The following is a 22,680-nucleotide window of genomic DNA, read 5'->3' as shown; positions in this document are numbered from 1 at the left end:
GAAATATACTGACTGAAAGAAGGAAATTAGATAGCTTTTGTTCCTGAAATTAAATTTGTTTCTGATACTGTATTCATGGTCAGTGCCTATTTTAAATAATAATCATTGAGTCTGCCTTCTAACATAGAATTGAACATTCACATTGCATAATTATTCTATTAAAATAAAAGCGAGGATAGGGTAGCAGTAATACTTATTGTGAAATCCCTAATTGGGGAAATGTTTTTGTGTGTGATTAATAAACATGGCTTTCACCCTTCCATTTGTTTCCTCTCCATGCAGTTCTAGACCAGCAGTTGTCCGAGTAGTTTCAGATGGACCAGTCCTTCCACATGAATTCTCTCCCTGAATCCAATGAATAGGAGAGTTCAAATATAGGTTCACCAACACTGTGCGTGTACATTCCACAGGTGGTATGCATAGATTTTCTTTATTGATCTTTCCAGTTTGTATTTTTGCTCTTATTTCAAAAATTATACTGTTACAATGATTTTTTTAAGAGACCACCATTAATATCATATTTCATGTTTGAGTAGAATTATTCCCAAAACCTTATTTTTTCAGACTTTCTCAAGACAAGAGGAAATACTTCTTACTAAATCTTACTTTTTTCAATGCAGTGACAGCAGAAATTAGACAGTTACCATTATTTGCATGAAGAAACATAAAGTAATTTAAATTCCATATTAAGAACAATTGCATTTAATTAGACTTAAGTGATAGGTTCATGAAGTTCAAAATCTACCAAACACTGAAAGAACCATGAAGAAAAGTCAACAAGCTGTTTGAAGCAAACAAAGAAACATTACTGATAGTTTATTTGGAATTCTTAATTGTTGCTATAACAAAGGAAATGATAGACAAAAGAAGACACAAGTTATATTCTAAGGAACAGTATCACATACTACATTTACAATATTACAAAATAGATGAGTGCAAGTAGATTTCATAGGAACATTCACAGTGGCATCTTCCATTTAACTGGGAAATTCTAAAATTTTTAGTGCTACAAAACCTTTGCACAATTAGTAACGGAGAGAACTGCAACCTCTGTTAACGCCTATGTGGAAAATAATTTGGAGCGCTTTATTCAGCAAGGTTTATTAGAACCCCAGTTGTAGCAAAATAGCCCTGCGCTTAATCAAAAAGATGATCCACTTTCACCCTCTCTATAATTCAGTTCGAAAATAGAAGTATAACAAAGACTAGCAATTACTTAGTTGCAGACTCAAGTACATCCAAAACAATCAGGCAATATGATCAAACGCTTACAGCCAAAGAATGACGGATCTTGCAGCTTTTCCAATTATAGAGCTTCATTTCCCAATTTTGGTCTGTAACAATTGTTACTCGGGTTGTCTTTGTTTTACTGGGTGGGGAAACAAAACACTCTCTTAACTCTCCTGAGATGCTGTTAAAGCATAAGCAATCAGGCCACTTCAGTATTCTGGGGAGGCTTCCGGAGGAGGGGTGTGAGCACTGAATATTAATGCTGTACAGTCAGGGCTACATCAAGCCCAAAAACATTTCAGTAGGCATTCAAGGTAGGTGATGTTTCTTGGGAAAATAAAGAGCATTTATAAATCATATCCAGCATCTAAGTACAAATGAAAAGCCAGACCCAGTCAAACATAACTGTTGCTTATGAGATGTAACAAAGTCATAGTTATGGGCAATCTGAAGCAAATGAATTGCTCATAATTTTTCAGGAAAACAGCTACAGCCAATAAAACATTGCATGGAAACTGTTTTTTGCACTGCCAGACCATTATCATGCCAGGAAAACAGCAACACAAAAAAGAAAGCCATTGGCGATGAACCTTCATCAATTAACAACTTCCTCACATGTGAGTGCATGATCTGAAGCACCTAGCCAGAAAGTAATGGCAGCCCTGGGTACCTTAACAGTCTACCTTTCTGAATAGAATTGAAAAGAAAAAAAAGATTGCATCCATGTATCATTATTAAATTGGCCAATATAGTCATCAAATTCGCGCACTTCCATACAGGATTCACTTTTTTTTAAAAAAGAGATTTATGTTTTGAACGTGCCACATCAAACAGTATTTCAGGCACTCACATGTGATTTTTATTTGAGTGGGATATTGGCTGTATTATTCTTGATTATATGTTAAAACACTTGCAATTTAAACAATATGACAATGAAAGTCAGAAATACCACAGTATTCTTTGTTTATAGACTATATCACACAGTGATAACAAAGAAATATCCTACAGCAACAGCACTGAAGCCCCGTGCAATCCAATTTACAGCAATACCTCACAAGATGCAGACACAAATACAAAAATATAAAATTTGAACCATAATGCACTTTTCCTTTACTGCATCAGTGGAAACTATTTTATCCAAAATTAGAGGATTCAACTGTGGGAATTTAAAAGATTTAGACATTTGCATGTTTTTCATTAGACCATTGAAAATTAATTTATCATCTGACTATAATATGTTGAATGGTATAAAACTAGAAGGTTAAAAGCAAATACCTCTTATGTGAAATATTTTTAAAAAGACATGTCGTCTGTTTTTAAGAACATTCCAGCAGCTGCTTAATCTTGTACGAAGATTATAATTTGGCCATTTTAGCACAAGACATAGCCATGCCATTGTGACTGGAGAATGCTTTCCAGCATGAAAAATAACAGAGCAAGTAATTTAAAGATCAGTATGAAAGATTCTCAAAGCTTGAGCTACGTACCGTGCTAAGAACATTTCAGCAAACAGTTCCTTTCGGCACTTCATAGCATGCAAACCTGTGAAGTGCTTGAACCTTTGCATCAAACCTCAGGCAATTATTTGTGCAAAGGTTATTTTTACAGTCTTTTACAAAATACAGACCGATTGTTTGGACGCCTCAAGACCAGTATCAAAGGGAGAAACACATGCCAGGGTCACAAAGAATTCATTGATCTTCTGCATCATCCTCATCCAGAGATACTACACCTGAGGAAGCAACGTCTGATACTTTTCTACGTCCCTCATACTCGCCGTCCTCCTTCTTACAGATGGTTTTGTAATCTTGACATGACAAGTCATCTTCCTCCGGAGTAAAACAAGATTCAGCATAAGACACAGAATAAGAGGAGTCCTCACAGATAAGGTTCCTAAAGGCACATTCAGTGTTGCTGTTTGGTTGCAGCTGAGAGATCATGTCCCTATGACCAGTCATTGCACTGATCTGACCAAACAGTTTTGTGGCTAATTCGGTGGGGGACCCCAGCTCCATTTTAAGCAAAGGGTGATCTTCCAGACTGCACAGACTTGAACAAAGGGTCTCTGGGGAGACAGTTTGGGAGGAATCACTTTCCTGCTCACATGATGCCTGTCTCACTGTGAGTTTGCACAAATGGCCATGCAGCATATCTCTCGAGTAATTCACTTGTGGGTACTGTCCAGCTGCATCTGAAACAATAAGATAATTGCAGTTCAAAAATACAGTGATATGATTGGATATTATAGTCCTACAGTGTCTTGATTGTTGGGCAAAAGTCATTCACAGTAGGTAGAGATGTATTGCATTCACATACAGTATTTCATCGCATGTTCTAAAGATAAAATCTGAATGGGACAGACGATACATTCTAAAAAAGGTAATAAATTATTTAAAATATTTTTTTTCCTTTTCCTATCAAAACAATTCCCTAAGAAGTTCCCCAAAGTTTTTGCCTTCTTAGAACTAAATATTTGGTACCATGATTTCTTGTTTTACTGTTTGAGGCCACAATTTTCTAAGGTGTACCAGCCAAATTATAAACGTCTTTTCAGTTTCACAGGGTATCAATAGAGACATTCCAGGTGGATTTCATGGATTGAGGGCCAAAGACTGGTGAAGATTATGTCACAAACAACTTGTAAGCCTTTTTCAGCAATCACAGAATAAAAACACCAGAACTGGATTAGACCATCTTGCCATCAAGACTGCTCCATTACTCAATCTAATCATGGATGATCCTAGACTTCTAGGAGAAAGTGAGGATTGCAGATGCTGGAGATCAGAGCTGAAGGGCTCATGCCCGAAACGTCGATTCTCCTGCTCCTTGGATCCTGCCTGACCTGCTGCACTTTTCCAGCAACATATTTTCAGCTCTGATCCTAGACTTCAACTCCATACCTCAACCTGATTCCCATACTCCTTGATTCCCTAAGAGACCAGAATAGAGTTTAAAAACCTATGACAGAGATGATGCATCTGACTTCAAATGCCCATATTAAAGTCAAGAAAATTGGTCAGGTTCTTTCTCCTTATATTATAAAATGACCCTCTACTGGAAGTGCTTGTACATAGATGCTAAGCAAGGAGACGAATGATCCAGAATGATCCGCCATGATAGCCTACCTACAGTCGTTGTCAAGGGTCACACATGAAATGTGGGGCAGCACAGTGGTGCAGTGGTTAACACTGCTGCCTTATAGCACCAGAGTCCCAGGTTTGATTACAGCCTTGGGCAACTGTGTGGGGTCTGCACATTCTCTCTGTGTCTGTGTGGGTTTCCTCCGGGTGCTCCGGTTTCCTCCCACAGTCTAAAGACATGCAGGTTAGGTGAATTGGCCATGCTAAATTGCCCGTAGTGTTAGGTGCATTAGTCAGAGGAGAAATGTGTCTGGGTGGGTTACACTTCGGAGGGTCGGTGTGGACTTGTCGGGCTGAAGCACCTGTTTCCACACTGTAGGGAACCTAATCATGCTTCTACATCATGCTGTGACAAGCAGCCATGTAACAATACATGTTCTGAAGAGGTCATATCGAACTCAAAACCTTGACGCTGCCAGACCTGCTGAGCTTTTCCAGCACTTCATGTTTTTATATCCGATTTCTTGCATCTATAGTATTTTGGTTTTACATAAAATGAGCCCTTTGAGATAGGACGAGGAAGGAGATGTTGGAGGAAGATATAAACTGTGAGATGACATGTGAAGTTACAAAAATCGCAGGAACAGTAATTGATCCTTGAAAAGTTTCAGAACTTCAATCAAATGGTGGAAATATAGACCAAGAAAAACAGAGACAGAACACAAAATATTATTCATGCAAGTACAGATGCTGTTATTCACAAACATATTTTGAATTATGATAATAGTTTAATTGGCTCCATACTGCTTATGCTTCATTTATACTTGAATGGACACAAGGTAATATATGTAAGGAGAATCATGAAAACTTAGGACAATAACAAAGAACAGTGTACTTCTATCGCAGCACCACTATCATATAATTCAGTATAGATGCATAATAGTGACAAAGAATACAATGATAACAGAGCAAAGGTGGTTTGAAAGGGACCATTACCAGCTGGCAGGGTGCTGTCACTAGTTGGTACAAAATCTTCATCATATGAGTCATCATTTGAATCATCGCCGTCGACAGATGACCACGCTTTGAGCTTAGCCTCTGCAATCTCAAATTGTTCTGCCACACCTGAAATGCAAATATTCTATTTAAAAACATGGAGTGAACAGAAATCAGTAAATACCTGTGTGTGCTACCAAATTAAAGCTTTCCCGAGATCTGTAAAACTGTATGATATTCATCCTTGAATTCCAACCCATTCCCTAATATTACAAAACATTTTTGAGGGGACGTTATCTGTTTTTAAGAACATATGTAAAGAAGACTAATTGAAATGGTGATGTTTCTGTTAGTAGCTCAGTGACAATGCGATATTACCAATTGTAATTGCTCAAATGCGTTATTAATAAATGGATTGTCAATTTAAAATGTGCACCAAGTGCCATGGGTGGAAATAAATTTGCAGCAATGTGAAAAGTCAACTATCTTCATTTACAATAGTAATCTATTTTCTTTATGTATTCAAACAAATTTCTATATTCTTTAATATAAAGTACAGGACCTTGAGTGTAGGGAGGTTAGGAACAAGGCATCGATCTCGAAGGAGGATGCCGGTAAACAGGAAGGTGGCTTGAAGTGTGTATACTTCAATGCCAGAAGTATAAGAAATAAGGTAGGAGAACTTGCAGCGTGGGTTGGTACCTGGGACTTCGATGTTGTGGCCATTACAGAGACGTGGGTAGAACAGGGACAGGAATGGCTATTGCAGATTCCAGGGTTTAAATGTTTTAGTAGGGTCAGAGGTGGGGCTATAAGAGGGGGAGGTGTGGCATTGCTTGTCAAGGATGGTATTACAGCGGTGGAAAGGACGATGGAGGAAGACTTGCCATCTGAGGTAGTTTGGGCTGAGGTTAGAAATAGGAAAGGTGAGGTCACCCTGTTAGGAGTTTTCTACAGGTCTCCTAATAGTCCGAGAGACGTAGAGGAAAGTATTGCAAGGATGATTCAGGAGAAGAGTGAAAGTAATAGGGTGGTTGTTATGGGGGACTTTAACTTCCCAGATATTGACTGGGAAAGCTACAGCTCAAGTTTGTTAGATGGATCGGTGTTTGCCCAATGTGTGCAGGAGGGTTTCCTGACACAATATGTAGACAGGCCAACAAGAGGTGAGGCCATACTGGATTTGGTTCTAGGTAATGAACCAGGCCAGGTGTTAGACTTGGAGGTAGGTGAGCATTTCGGGGACAGTGAACACAACTCGGTGACTTTTACTCTAGTGATGGAGAGGGATAAGTATGCACTGCAGATCAGGAGTTATAGCTGGGGGCAGGGAAATTATGATGCGGTGAGGCATGACTTAGGATGTGTGGATTGGAAAAATAGGCTTCAAGGGAAGGACACAAATGATATGTGGAGCTTGTTCAAGGAGCAGCTATTGGGTGTCCTTGATAAGTATGTACCAGTCAGGCAGGGAGGAAAGGGTCTTGTGAGGGAGCCGTGGTTTAATAAGGAATTGGAATCCCTTGTTAAAGGGAAGAGGGCGGCCTATGTAAAGATGAGGCGTGAAGGTTCAGTTGGGGCGATTGAGAGTTATAAGGTAGCCAGGAAGGATCTGAAGAGAGAGCTAAGAGCAGCGAGAAGGGGACATGAAAAGTCCTTGGTTGGTAGGATTAGGGAAAACCCTAAGGCTTTCTATAGGTATGTCAGGAATAAACGGATGACTAGGGTAGGTATCGGTCCAGTCAAGGATAGTAGTGGGAAGTTGTGCGTGGAGGCGGAGGAGATTGGAGAGACACTAAATCAATACTTTTCGTCAGTATTCACTCAGGAACAGGACATTGTTGCTGATATGAATATTGAGTCACAAGTGATTAGAATGGATGGCCTTGAGGTACGTAGGGAAGAGGTCTGGGGAATACTGGAAAAGGTGAAAATAGATAATTCCCCTGGGCCTGATGGCATTTATCCTAGGATCCTCTGGGAAGCTAGGGAGGAGATAGCGGAGGAGATGCCTCTTGATTTTTATGTTGTCGTCGTCTACAGGAATAGTGCCAGAGGACTGGAGGATAGCAAATGTGGTCCCCTTGTTCAAGAAGGGGAGTAGGGACAGCCCTAGTAACTATAGGCCAGTGAGTCTCACTTCTGTTACGGGCAAAGTCTTAGAGAGAATTGTAAGGGATAGGATTTATGAACATCTGGATAGGAATAATGTGATCAAGGATAGTCAGCATGGTTTTGTGAAGGGCAGGTCGTGCCTCACAAACCTTATTGAGTTCTTTGAGAAGGTGACTAAGGAAGTGGACGAGGGTAAAGCAGTAGATGCGGTGTATATGGATTTTAGCAAGGCATTCGATAAGGTACCCCATGGTAGGCTACTGCAAAAATTACGGAGGTATGGCATTGAGGGTGCATTAGAGGTTTGGATTAGGAATTGGCTGGCTGGAAGGAGACAGAGGGTAGTAGTTGATGGTAAAGGTTCATCTTGGAGTGCAGTTACTAGCGGTGTTCCACAAGGATCTGTTTTGGGACCATTGCTGTTTGTCATTTTTATAAATGACCTGGAGGAGGGACTTGAAGGCTGGGTGAGCAAGTTTGCGGATGATACGAAAGTCGGGGGAGTGGTGGACAGCGAAGAAGGATGTGGCAGGTTACAGCGGGATATAGATAAGTTGCAGAGCTGGGCAGAAAGGTGGCAAATGGAATTCAATGTAGCTAAGTGTGAAGTCATTCACTTTGGTAGGGGTAACAAGAAGATGGATTACTGGGCTAATGGTAGGCTACTTGGTAGTGTGGATGAGCAGAGGGATCTTGGTGTCCATGTACACAGATCTCTGAAAGTTGCCACCCAGGTAAATAGTGCTGTGAAGAAGGCATATGGGCTTTATTGGTAGAGGAATTGAGTTCCGGAGTCCTGAGGTCATGTTGCAGTTGTATAAGACTCTGGTGCGGCCGCATCTGGATATTGTGTGCAGTTTTGATCGCCATACTATAGGAAGGATGTGGTGGCACTGGAACGGGTGCAGAGGAGGTTTACCAGGATGTTGCCTGGCATGGTAGGAAGATCGTATGAGGAGAGGCTGAGGCACTTGGGGATGTTCTCATTGGAGAAAAGAAGGTTTAGGGGTGACTTGATAGAGGTGTACAAGATCATTAGGGGTTTAGATAGGGTTGACAGTGAGAACCTTTTTCCGCGTATGGAGTCAGCTGTTACTAGGGGACACAGCTTTAAATTAAGGGGAGGTTGGTATAGGACAGATGTTAGGGGTAGATTCTTTACTCAGCGGGTTGTGAGTTCATGGAATGCCCTGCCACTATCAGTGATGGACTCTCCCTCTTTATGGTCATTCAAGCGGGCATTGGATAAGCATATGGAGGTTATTGGGCTAGTGTAGGTTAGGTAGGCTTCGGTCGGCGCAACATCGAGGGCCGAAGGGCCTGTACTGCGCTGTATTTTTCTATGTTCTATGTTCTATAAATATATACAGTAGTGAATCTGATGTTGCACAACACAAACTCTGCATTGGTCCTAGATTATTTTTGAATGTATTTATAGTGTTATAAAACGGAAAGCATGTTAAAAATATCTTTAAAAATCTTCTTAAAAATTAAGCAGATATTTAAAAATCTGACATACCAAATTAATATTTACAAAAAAAAGGAAAAAACATTCTTATGATGAGATGAAATCTACTGGGGCCAAAAAGGCTAAAAGGAGATCTAACAGAGGTGTACCCTCACCTCACAATTGATGCCCTTGTCCCAAGAAAAACCCTCACTCCCTCCCATTCTGGTTATCTCCCCTGGTGTGTCCCCCATTTTTGCTCCCTCAATTCTGAAGGGTGCTTATTTGGTTTAGCCATCCATCACCCGATCAGGCTAGAACATATCTAAAGAAGGGAGAAGTGAGTTCCATGGGGCTTCACATCATAAGGGATTTGATCAAATCCAAAATGTGTTCAAATAGAAAATTTAAATTATAGGCATTAATTACAGTACGTTCAAAAACCAACAGGCATTTTGTATATGATACTCAATCACTGTCAAACGAAAAGTAATTGGTATTTAGGTATTCCTCTGAAACGTTACAAGACACTAACCCTCATCTTTAATGATTAATAATTGTTTAACACAAATCTTCCCAATAAACTGGTTTTCTGAATTGATACCACTATATACAGTTTGTAAGAGAACCTAACTGATGTTCAGACTGTCTTTAATATACAAGAGAACAACCAGTTAATCAGGTGAGTAAATTTATATCAATTCTATTCATTTGTAATGAGGCAATAAAACAAATCACAGCCCAATATACAGCAGAAAAATACTTGTTGCAAAATAGAATATGCTGATTCTATATTCTTCCTTATGATGGTAATGGTTTTGTATCCAAGCACTCTCAAAATCTATTTTATGTGTTTACCTTAACAATGTAAGGTTCAGTTCAAAGTCTAGTGACCACTTGTTATGTGTTTAAAAGCTGAAACACAAATTTGAATATTTTTTCTTTCATCCTCCTGAGGTTGCTCATGTCAACCGAGGTCTGATTCCAAAGAAACCCCAAAATCTCTCACTGAACCAAGTGTTTTATGCATTAGGGAGACAATAAGAGTCAACAAGCTCCACAATAATTGAAAACAGCATATTTAGGCTTGGTCTGGTCCTCGTCTGATGTTCATATGCTACACTTTCTATCAAGAGTTACTTGAAGAGAAAAGTATTATTTGATGAAGAGAAAAGTATTGCTTGACTAATCTATCCCTATTTAAAACTGAGGTCAGTCACATAATCTCCAGTAAAATAAAACAATGAACTGTGGATGCTGGAGACCTGAAACATCTCTCTGCAGATGCTGCCTGACCAGCTGAGTTTGTCCAGTAATTTCAGTTTTTGTTTCTGTAATCTGCAATTGTTGTCTGAGATGAAATTAGATTATTTAGTGTGGATTACCTATTCTGTCTTTATAATTGATTACTACACTGAGCAATGCTCTCATCCAAAAGCTAAGCTATCTGGAGAAGTCCACTCTCATGAAAAGTGTTATGATGATACTCAGGTTACTGGGCAAAATTTTGTGGAAGTAACCAGATCCTTGGCTGCTGGCTAAAGAACTGGCAAGAACCATGTGTCACTTCTTTTGCAGATGACTCATCATATAATAATCAGGCACTTGACAAACCAGCAGTAGCCTTAGCCAGTATCAAGGACCAAAGATGGAAATCATACCCACGAGCAGCAGCTAGTCAATCATGGCTGCTATCTGCATGATACCCACCAGTACCTAAGATCATTGCTGGATTCCAGGCCAGTGGTAAATGATGGTGGCTGAGGTGCTGCAGGGGAGATGGTTGGGTCACTTGATCAGACACTGAGTGCCTTTAAATGAGGGACCTCTCCAGAAACCTGCATGTAATCCACATGGGTTTGCTTATCATACTTCCTGCATTGCAAGCTCCCCTCTGGGTTAATACCAATAGTGGTAGGATGAAGGGTTTAAGGTGGCATTAATTAGCCACGTAATGTCTCGATTGGCTACAAGGTGGGAAAGCCACAGCATCATGGTGGAAGTGGAGAACGTGTCACTTTCCCTCCAGCCACCAAACTTGCCTCCAGAGATTGCACAAGCTTCCCCAGCTTAAATGATTTCTACTCGAGCAAAATGGAAAACAGGAGTTCTATAAAGGTTGACTGACTCCTCCATAATTGATACCCATAAACTCTTCGAGTGCTTCACCCGGGTTATTCTCTTTGGTACAGCTCCATCAGTCCATTCAATTTAAAGGGAGCATAATTGGTTTCACCAAATGTTTCTAGAGCTAGAACACATCAAGGAATCTTAAACCTCTACCTCCTACCATAGAACTACCCATTACGCTAAGACTATTGTGGGGACAGAGGTATTTTAGGGGATTATTTTGCGTTGTATTCATAACTTTCCAAATATAATTCAATTGTGCAGTGCAAATGAAAAACAAAATGCTATTGATAAAGAGCACCAGAGTTTACTACGCTTCGTGTAGTACTGAGCAACTGCTGCATTGTTAAAAATGCATTCCTTTGAATTAAATTGAGATCCCACCTAAATGTTTAAGTCAATTCGAAAAGGTCAGCTGATGTCTTCAGGAAAATAGAAAATTTAGAAGGTACTTATCAAATCCATGACATTCACAACTGTACATCACGTTTTACTACAAAGGATCAAACAGATTTTTTTCAACATGTATTTTACAGATCAGGTAGCTGAATAAATAATATGTACATTCAATGGCTGAATTTAAAAGTTGATCTACCTGCTGCAAATCTTGCTTCCTGTTCACCTTCACTTAAGTCTGAGTAGGAATTGAAATCAATCTCCAGAGTCATTGGAGATTCCATGGGCTTACACCAGCCCTTCCATTCTATGAGGTGAGCAACTCGACCCTGAGCCATGGCAGTAGGTTTAGTTACATGGTCTTTTACGACTTGGGAGAAACCTGAATAAAAGAAAGGACATTGGTTCAGAAGAAGGGACATGTAGAAAATAAAATCATTTTGAACAAATCAACAATTTCACTGTAAAAGTTGTTTCAGAAATACAGTCCACAACAGAACTTCCAAGGCTCCCAAGACAGCACCTTCCAAACCCATGACCACTTCCATTTGGACAGACAAAGGCAGCAGGTACGTGGGAATGTCATCTGCTGGAAGTTCTCCTCCAGGTTAGTGACCATCCAAACCTGTAAATATTTCATCAATCTTTCAGTGTTGCTGGGTCAAAATTCTGGAGCTGCCTTCCTAATGGCATTGTGGGTCTACCTATACCAAATGCATAACAATGGTTCAAGAAGGCAGCTCACCACTGCCTTCTCAAGGGCAACTAGGGATGGATAATAAATGCTGATCCAGCCAGTGACACCCACATCCCATAAATCAATTAAAAAGTCAAACCTAAATTATTAGGGTAAAGTAAAATCAAATGAATTTTGAAAGTATACACAACTTGAGTTATGTCTGAAGCTGATGTGTATAAGAATGGTGAAGTGATCAGCACAGATTCCAAATTAACTATTCAACTTTATTAATCAATCATCTTTATTCTCTCACGCTAGAGAATGCATTCATTACAATGATTACACTGGGCGGCACTTCTACCTCAAAGCACCAGGGTCCCAGGTTCAATTCCAGCAACTGGCTGTGTGGAGTTTGCACATTCTCCCTGTGTCTGCTCTGGTTTCCTCCCACAGTCCAAAGATGTGCAGGTCAGGTGAATTGGCCATGCTAAATTGCCCATGGTGTTAGGTACATTAGTCAGAGGGAAAATGGGTCTGGGTAGGTTACTCTTTGGAGGGATGGTGTGGACAGGTCAGGCCAAAAGGGCCTGTTTCCACACTGTAGGGAATCTAAACTTCAAAGGCATGTCAACGGTTGCACAGTAAAATCCTTTGGGATATTGAGAGATTGTGAAGGGCATTGTATGTCTTTCTGCTTTGAGTTGGCTTTTGCTTCCTGTTTGGAAAATTTGTTGAAAGCATACATTTCGTTGGTAATTTAAATGCTCAGCTACTATCTATCATTGGATGAACTGTACACAGAGGAGTTAGGAAGCATAATAATAAGGAAGTGAAGCCAGTTTCCAAATCAGGACTACAGTGCAACAGATGCTGTTGTAAACCATAGGGAAAGTCAATGACTCAGCTGAGCTCCCTTAATCTTGGCTTCACTATAAACAGAAGGCTATAGAATATTGTTCAATGTACCTTTTATGTCTAAAACCCAAATACAAACATGGTAATACCTTATAAAGATTATAACAGAATGCTGCCTAAGCATCTCGCCCTCAACTAAATGTTTAACATTCAGAATTTTGGGGTTTTAGGAGGTATTTACATACCAGGTTAGAGTTATAATAGAACACGTAAAGCAATTTCACAGCATCACAGAACTGTTATGTTGCAGAAGGAAGCTATTCAACCCCTCATGTACACCAGCTCTCTGAGCACTTTAACATAGTGTAGAGCTCCTGCTGTTCTCTGTAATGCTGCACGTTGTTTCTACTGAAATAATCATCTAATACCTTCTACTGCTTCCACCACACCTTATAGTCAGTGCATTCACACCTTATAGTCACTGTGTGAAAAGAGGTTTCTCTCACCTTTCTTTGCAAAACATTTAAAACTCTGTCCTTTGTCAATCCATTTACAAGCAAGAGGTTTCTTCCAATCTATTCTGTCCACAACCCTCATGATTTTATAAATTTCCATCACATCTCTCATCAGCCTTCTCTCCTGGGAAGCTGTACATCTCCAGTCTTTCTTCATAACTGAAGAATCTCATCCCTAGAATTATTCTCATAAACCCCTCCACATTGTCTCCAATAGATTCACAATCTTCCTATCGATTGGAGTCCAGAACTGCACACATTACCCCTGCTGAGGTCTAACCAGCACTTTTTAAAAGTTCATCATAACTTCCCTATTCTTGTACTCTGTCCCTATTAATGAAGCCTAGAATGCTGTATGCTTTAATAATAGCTTTCTATGCCTCTACTTCCACATTTAATGAGTTATGTACATATACACCCAGGTGTCTTGCTTCTGCACACCTTTATAATTCTTTATTTTACACTGTCTCTCCATTTCCTTTGTAGCAAAGTCTATCACCCCTCACTTCTCTGCATTGAATTTGGTTTACTACCAAACTGCCCGCTCCATCAAAATGTCATTCTCAAAGTTTACAATTCTCCCAAGTTTTGTGTTATCCACAAACTTTGAAATTGTCGCCTGACCATCGAGGTCAAGAACGTTTATATACATCAGAAAAGGCAAGGGTTTCAATATTGACCCTAGGGAACTCTACTGCAAGTCTTTCTCCAGCCTGAAAAATACCCATTAACCATCACTCTGTTTGCTATTCCGCAGCTAACTGTGTATCCACATTGTGACTGTCCTTTTTAATCCCACGACCCGTAAATTTCCTCACAAGTTTGTTATGGCATTATATCAAATGCCTTTTGGAAATTCACATACACCACATTAAATTGCCTTTCCTTCTCATTGTTACTGTAAACTCTGGCAGTTTAGTTAAATATGGTTTTCCCTTAACTAATCCATGCTGACTCATCTAATCAACACATATTTTTAATGTGACTATTAATTCTCTCCCAAATAATTGTTTCTAGAAATTTCCCCACCACTGAATTTAAAAGTGACTGGTCTGTACTTGCTGAGAGTATCTTACAAGCTTTTTAGAACAAGAAGCTATTCTTGGATGCATCTCATTCTGTCCCCTGTGTCTTTACAACTTTAAGTACCAAATGCCTATCCACTACCTCCTTCTTATCATTTTAAACCTTTCTTGGGACTGGGTTTCTTTCTCAGTCACCATGGTCTGAGCAGCATCTGCCTTTTAGGTAAAGAAAGCTGCAAAATATTCATTTAACATCTCAGCCATGTCTCTTGTTTATGTGTGTGGTTTCCATTTTTGGGGCCTAGACCATCTTATTCCTCCTTTAACCATTCCTTTACTATCAATGTTCCTACAGAAGTCTTTGGGATTTTCTTCGATGTTAACTGGCAGTCTTTTTACTTTATCACCTCTGTTCTGAACCTCAGTATTCACCTAAGTTCTTAACTGCATTTACTACTGGAATCTGTCATGATCACACTTTTACCTATTTTACTTAGTTTTTATCTCCATTTGCCATTCAGTGAGGTCTGGATTTGTTTGCCCCACCTTTCCCTTTTCAAGGAATATATCTTGACTGTGCCCAACCCATCTCCTCTTTGTAAGTGACTCAATGTTCAGTTATTTTTCCTGCCAACCTTCGCTTTCAGGTTCTCTGGCCTAACTGTCCTTGACGAATTGAAGTCCCCTTTCCACCAGTTGATAACTTTTACTCTGGGTTGAACAATGTCATTTTCCACTACTATCCTAAACCTTAGGATACAACCATCACTGCCCCTTAAATGTTATTCCATTGTCAGTTCAGTTACTTGACCCACCTCATTCCCAAGGATGCAGTGCCTCCTTTCTTTTAAGACTGGATTCTAACTGCTGTCAAAAATTCTCAAGAACACATTACAGGAATGCTTGTCCTTCAATGATCCTTACATACCACTGTCTGAGTTTATAAGTGGGTAATTAACGTCCCCCATTATAACTACACAGAGATGTTTACACCTCTCTGCAACTTCTTTGCAGATTAATTCCTCTATACCCTTCCCTGTAGCTGCTGGTCGAAATGTTACGCAATTATTCGTAATTATTCCTTACTTTGAACAAAATGAATTTTGTCCCTGAACCTTCTGAAAGATCCTCTTTGTCCAATGCCTCAATACCAAAGACATCATCTCTCCTTCTCTCTATATCTTTCTGAACACGTTTTAACTAGGAATATTTAATACCCAGATCTGCCCTTCCTTAAGTCAGATTTCCAGTATACCCACAATCACAATCCCGCAAGGCAATCTGTGTTTGTAATTTCCAACTTTACTTACTTTAGTTCATATTTATTAATGAACATTACGTAGTTTACTGCTACTGTCTGTATATGCTGTGCCTCTTTAAGGCCACGTAATCCGGTTTTATCTGTCTATTGCTGAGGTCATTTTGAGGAGGATAGTTTTTCAGCTGATCTTTTTAGAGATCAAAATAAAATTGCCATTGTAAGTAATTTCTTTCTCTGGCTAAATACATTTTTTAAAGTTTGACTAATGGATGGATAAGTGACATTGATAGCTACTTTGCATCTAAATGGAGTGTGATTCAGAGGCCAAATGGTTCTTACCCACCCAAAAGCTCCAATTCTATTTTTTGTTGTTCACATTATCCCTGAAGGCAATTAGAAGCTAGTTTCTGGAACTAGGGAAAATTAACCTGTCACTTGATAGATTTACATTCTTTTAATGGTGTGTCAAATTAGTTTACATTGCATCACAAAATGTACCTTTTTTAAAATTTCAATTCTATGTGGTTTTCATGGTAAGCTAATGATTAGTAAATGACCTGAATATTATAATAGTTTACTAATGTAATAAGAGCTAGTTTGACATTCGAGGGCAATATCAGATATCTTTACTTGGCCAGAGTTTAGAAATGTCTAGATAGCCTGAAGATGTAGCATTGGATTTGTATTCAATTCCAAGAGTCTAATTATTGCAGTTGATGGAAGCAGCGAGCTGAAAGAGATGCATTCCTGTTTCCTGCATTCACTAGAGCTTATATCTCTACTTGTTCCCCTGCTGTAGTCCCACACCATGATTTTGAGTATTTCTACAATCACTGAGAATATATTTTACATAGGAGTAGGAGTACCGCATATACAAATTATTTAGGAAACCCACTCATATTTGTCCAAGCGTTCACACTTTAGTGAATTTAAATTTTAGATCATCCAACTCCTAAGAGTGAGTTGACACAAATGATCATCCTTAGTTATTAGGAATGCACACAAACCATGCAAAGATGATCTTGCAAGTGCAGCAATCTCCTGGATTGTAAGTGCGCGTCTTGATTTCGGTAACATTTCAATAGTGTCTTCAACATTTACCTGCAAAAATAAAGGATAATCTATGACCCCTCAATACTGAATCTGCCATCTGAATAATGCTGTCAATACTTTATCAGTAAAAACATAAGTTTATATACATAATATACATCAGTTTAATTTGCTTTACCTCTAAAGCAAATCACTTCAGAAGACCTAGTAATTTATTTAATTTGCTTTTAATTCTTTTTGTATAACTGACGATATCAAGTTTTACTACTAATAAAAGATGTTGGCTCAACTGAAATCATTCATATGTGATGGTCTGAGGATGCAGAGATTTCCTTTTTAAGGTGAAGTATCCAAAAGTAATAGCACAAATCGGACATTTCATGAACACTCTTTCTTCAATGCTCGCTACTGAATCAATTTAAGTTGAAAATGAAAGTTTGATTTTTTACCTCTATTTAAGTTATTCACTTGACTTGTGAAGTGCGCAAGGGAGTTTTACTTTATCATTTTAGATTTTTAGCTATCCATTTATTAAGTATGTCTCAGTACTGTGTAACCTTTAACAATTTCCAGCCTCGGGCAACTGTCTGTGTGGAGTTTGCACATTCTCCCTGTGTCTGCGTGGGTTTCCTCCGGGTGCTCCGGTTTCCTCCCACAGTCCAAAGATGCGCAGGTCAGGTGAATTGGCCATGCTAAATTTCCCATAGTGTAAGGTGCATTAGTCAGAGATAAATGGGTCTGGGTGGGTTACTTTTCATAGGGTCAGTGTGGACTGGTTGGGCAGAAGGGCCTGTTTCCACACTGTAGGGAATCTAGTCTAACCTGCAAGAGTAACTAACACTGTCAATGTCAGATTATTTCCTCATAAATGTTTCCTCAGAACAAGAAATATATGTAGGAAATACAGATAACATACAGATCTGTGTGCATGCATAGTCATTCATTTGTAACAGTGCTAGTAAGATCAGTTCGGTAAAATATCATAATCAATACAGATTTATCAAAGAAACTATTACATTTTATTACATTTTGAGTAATTATACTCAAAGCACTATCCATTAATAGAAAGATTTGAATAAAAAGTATATAGTATACAACCTTGCATATTTCTTGACACCCATTATGGGTGGCACAGTGGCACAGTGGTTGCACTGCTGCCTCACAGGGGTTCAATTCCTGCCTCAGGCGACTAACTGTGTGGAGTTTGTACATTCTCCCTGTGTTCTGCATGGGTTTCCTCCCACAGTCCAAAAATGTGCAGGTTAGGTGAATTGGCCGTGCGAAATTGCCCATAGTGTTGGGTAAATGGGTCAGTGTGGACTTATTGGGCTGAAGGGCCTGTTTCCACACTGTAAGTAATCTAATTATATACAAATGTTTTCATCTTCATTGAAGCTACCATCTTCCCAGACCTAACCAATCATACCATTATCCTGACTAAAGCCATCATCACAGGACCATTAGACTATTGCCGCACAGAGGTAATCATATCTATCATAAAATGTTATCTACCATGTACTATAAATGAGTACTTGACTCTAACATCAAATAATCCATTCTACTCCATTCACTTACCTCCCATTCCTGACTCTAACTATATTTATCTGTTGAACATGGTGCACAGAGCATAATAATAAGTGGCTATAGTTTACAATATAAGAACATAATAAATGAATAGGAACAAGAGTAGGCCATTTGACCCCTCAAGCATGCTCCACCATGGCTGATCTGATTGTGGCTTTAATACATTTTCCTAATGGTCCCCCATATCTCTCAATTCATTCACCAATCAAAAATAGGTCTAACTCAGCCTTGAACAAATTAAATGATCCAGCTTCCACTATCCTGCCCCGTTGTGGACTCTATTTCCTACCCACCTCAATTACATCAGCAAATTTGACAACACAATTGCTCCCTTCATTCAAGTCATTACTTTAGATTATAAACAGTAGAGGCCTCAGCAGTGATCCCTCTGACACTACTCTACCATTCTGAACATGTGTTTATTCATTTATTCTAACTCTGTTTCCTGTTACTTGGCCTATCCTTTTTCCGTGCTAAAGTATCATCCATAACATCAGAACAGGGCTCTTAATTTATATGTGACATTTTGTTTAATATATTGGAAATCCAAATACACTGCATCTACTGGTTCTTCTTTATCCACCTTCCATGTTATATCCTCAAATAGATCGCTTAAATTTGTTAAGTACAATTTCCCTTTCTCAAAGCCATGTTGACTTTGCCTGACTGTATTCTGATTTTCTAAAAAATATACACAAGCACAGCTGAGAAATTGATGAGCTTTAATTAAATCTCAAGGTTCTGTGCATGTTCAGAGAACATGTTTATGCTTTTAGTTTTAATAGTTCACCTTAGCTGAAGTGCAATCATATGAATTTCTTGTATATATTAAATTAAAGTTGTAGTGTAAACCACCATTTTATATCTGGTCAAAACTTGATAAACCCAAGCCTACCTCCAAGCCTACCTCCCTGCTAAAAATGAATGTGTCAAATTTATGTGAAGGTAGGAGAAGGCTTGGCAGAGGTATTCCCATTGCAGGAGACAATGCGCACTGCCACTCTCACACATGAATTTTAGTCACTTGAACACAGTGAGCCACCCATTCCCATGGAATGAATCCGTTAAGGTTACAACATCTTCTGCTGAAGTAAGGGAATGACAAATAAAAGAAAAGATATTGGAAGGAATTTAGGAGTGTTATGTCTCTAGCAGAAGGAGTGCACTGTAAATCACACCACTCATAAATGGTTTCATTTAATCACCAAAATGCCGACTGTCTCCCTGTTGTAATATTACTCAGTAAAAGAGACTGCTTCCAGGCCACTTTATCACAAATGCATTTTTTTTAGTTCATTAGAACAAATCTCACTTTTAAAGGCAAGTAGGAAAACTGATTAACAGCCAAACAAAATTAGGAATTAGAACTATATATCTTTTTGATTCTAACACACACACACAGTCAAAACACAAAGGCAACGAAAGATGCTGCAGAAATTATATTTTTAAAAGGGCAAAAGACCTTTATTGGCCAATGGTCTGAAAAATAAAAGATAGACTTTGATGAGTTGTCACAATTTTCTTGTTGATGAAATTGAAATGCTAACAAAAATAGACTGATGAAAATTCTTTCAATCAAGCTTCTGTTCAGATGGAAATTAAATTGATCCCATGCTTTTTGAAAGTAGCCACAGTTCAGCTTTTCAGGGTTTGCAAGGTCACTAAAATCCTGAGATTCCCAGTTTTTATCAGTTTCCTGTGTACTTCAGTCAAGAGCAGAGGAGAGAGAGGCTTGCAGTCTTGCTACAGAGTTGGAGGTCTTGTTCCTTTTGACTTCCTAGGTTTGTGAAACATAAATCAATTCCAAAAAGGATTGCTAGGCAGCCAGCAGGACAAAACCCCATGTGTCTTGCATAAGCCATGAATATGAATGTATTCTCAGCAGTATATTCTGATGCCATTTGTTCAATTTTTCATTTTATCCATTTTGATGCAAAAGGGAGACAAACTGAATGAATATTTTGCTTTTGATTATAACACCATACTTTTGAATTGAAATCATCTTGATGGTTGATTGAGTTAATTGGGATGGGGTACAACTTTACATGAGGACCAAGTGGGCTTGGTAGGACTCTTTTTCAGTCTAGAAATTTGGCAAATGGTTTACAACTCTAATCATGTGCTTACACTGATGTAAAAATTGAACTAAGAAGTTTGCAACTAAGAAGTCCTTACTTCCTGACTATGTTATAATATTGAGGATATGGGGAGAGACGTGAGGATGGAGTGTGGACAATGCAACATCCATATTCAAGAAAGTGCCTGAGGACTGTCATAACAACTACAGCATAGTTAGTTAACATCAGTGGTGTAAGACTTTAGAAACAATGTTCAGGAAGAAACCCAACAAGCACTTGGAGACAGAATTCAGAATAACCAACACGAATTGTAAAAGGCCGATCATGCTTAACTAATTTCATTTGATACTTGATGAAGTAACAGAGAATAAAGGAGAAGAAATTATGGTAGATCTTATTTATGTGGATTTTAAGAAAGCAATTGACAAAGTACCCCTACATAAAAGGCTGACTAGTAAAATAGAGGTTCATGGAATTGGATAGTAATGTCAAAATGGATTTTTAAAAACTTGTCTTAATGACAAAAAATGTCATAGCAAATGGCAATTTTTGAGACTGAATCTTGATAAACCATGGTGTTCCCCAACTGTCAATGATAGGACTATTGATCCTTTGCCCTATCTAAATGAATTACATTTTGGAAGAGAGAGTCAAAGTTCAAAATTTGCCAATGCCACTAAATAGTGAGAATGATACGAATCACCTGCAACAGGCTCACAGAATGAGAAAGAAAAGAACAGACTGAATTTAATATGGGGAAGGGTGAGTATTTTAGTAGAAGGAACATGGACAATTAACGTGAACAAAATGGCACAGTTCTAAAGAGTGTGAATGAACAGAGAGTTCTGGAGTTACATGTGCATCAGTCAATGAAGACGACAGAACATATTGAGAGATTGTGTAGAAAAGCATGTGGATCTTCAGGTTTAGAAATAGTAGCATTAAGTATAAAAGCAGAGAGCTCTTCTGCTGAACAAGTTCAGATCAGATCACAATTAGCATATTGCTTTTGGTTCTGCTCACCACACATATCATTATATCATTAACTCCAGTATCAGGGAAGGTTTCTATCCAATCAATGTCCAACTCATCTGTGATCATCACATTCATATCTTGGAAGACTGTATGAGGCACCTTTTAGGCTTTCATGATGCCTACATTGTTGATAACTCTCAACTTCCTGCATCAGTCCAAGGGCCACATTCCTTCAGATGAATGAGCTGTAACCTTACCATAATGTAAAAGATTCTTAGGGGGCTCTTGTGGTGCAGTGGTAGTGTCCTCCGAGCTCAACTCAAGTTCATCTCTACCTGTTCCAGAGATGTGACATTACACTTTGGAACAGGTTGATTTAAAATACCTATAAGATTCTTAGGTGCTTGATAAAGTAGATGCTGAGAAGAAGATAGATGAAGGTAGAGTGGGAGGCATTATCTACATGGACTTTAGCAAGGCCTTCAAGTTCTGTATGGTAGACTGGTTAGATCATATGGGGTCCAGGCAAACTGGATTCAAAATTGGCTCAATGATAGAAGACAGAGATTGTGATACAATGTTGTTATAGAGTCATAGAGATGTACAGCACGGAAACAGACCCTTCGGTCCAATTCAACCACGCCAAGCAGATATTTGAAAAGAATCTAGTCCCATTTGCCAGCACTTGGCCCATGTCCCTTAAAACCCTCCCTATACATATGCCCATCCAGATGCCTTTTAAATGTTGTAATTGTACCAGCCTCCACCACATCCTCTAGCAGCTCATTCCATACATGCACCACCCTCTGCGTGAAAAAGTTGCTCCTTAGGTCCCTTTGAAATCTTCCCCCTCTCACCCTCAACCTCTAGTTCTGGACTCCCCAACCCAGGGAAAAGACCTTGTCTATTTACCCTATCCATGCCCCTCATGATGTTATAAACCTCTATAAGGTTACCCCTCAGCCTCCAATGCTCCAGGGAAAACAACCCCAGTCTATTCAGCCTCTCCCTATAGCTCAAACCTTCCAATCCTGTCAACATCCTTGTAAATCTGCTCTGGGCGGCACGGTGGCTCAGTGGTTAGCACTGCTGCCTCATAACACCAGGGTTCCAGGTTCGATTCCAGCCTCGGGTGACTGCCTGTGTGGAGTTTACACATTCTCCCTGTCTCTGCGTGGGATTCCTCCGGGTGATCTGGTTTCCTCCCACAGTCCAAAGATGTGCAGGCCAGGTGAATTGGCCATGCTAAATTGCCCATAGTGTT

The 22,680-nt window shown here is 39.2% G+C and overlaps 1 protein-coding gene across 9 annotated transcripts in view; it reads right to left on the bottom strand.

Moving 5' to 3' along the window:
- Positions 1 to 800: 800 nt before the first annotated feature.
- The window catches only part of LOC140478890 (protein FAM131A-like), a 51,876-nt gene continuing 29,996 nt past the window's right edge, over positions 801 to 22,680 (bottom strand). For all 9 annotated transcript variants that reach the window (XM_072572486.1, XM_072572484.1, XM_072572482.1 and 6 more), the window contains 4 exons: positions 16,737 to 16,830; positions 11,594 to 11,776; positions 5,307 to 5,435; positions 801 to 3,421 (listed from right to left, as the gene is read on the bottom strand). In XM_072572486.1, the coding sequence (XP_072428587.1) occupies positions 2,922 to 3,421; positions 5,307 to 5,435; positions 11,594 to 11,776; positions 16,737 to 16,806 (882 nt within the window). In that variant the 5' untranslated portion in view covers positions 16,807 to 16,830 and the 3' untranslated portion in view covers positions 801 to 2,921. The remainder of the gene's footprint in view (positions 3,422 to 5,306; positions 5,436 to 11,593; positions 11,777 to 16,736; positions 16,831 to 22,680) is intronic.

This window comes from Chiloscyllium punctatum, chromosome 6 (assembly GCF_047496795.1).
Source record: "Chiloscyllium punctatum isolate Juve2018m chromosome 6, sChiPun1.3, whole genome shotgun sequence".
Classification (NCBI taxonomy): Eukaryota; Metazoa; Chordata; class Chondrichthyes; order Orectolobiformes; family Hemiscylliidae; genus Chiloscyllium; species Chiloscyllium punctatum.
The sequence above is the reverse complement of the archived record's forward strand: the minus strand, read 5'-3'. Positions and strand labels throughout refer to the sequence as shown.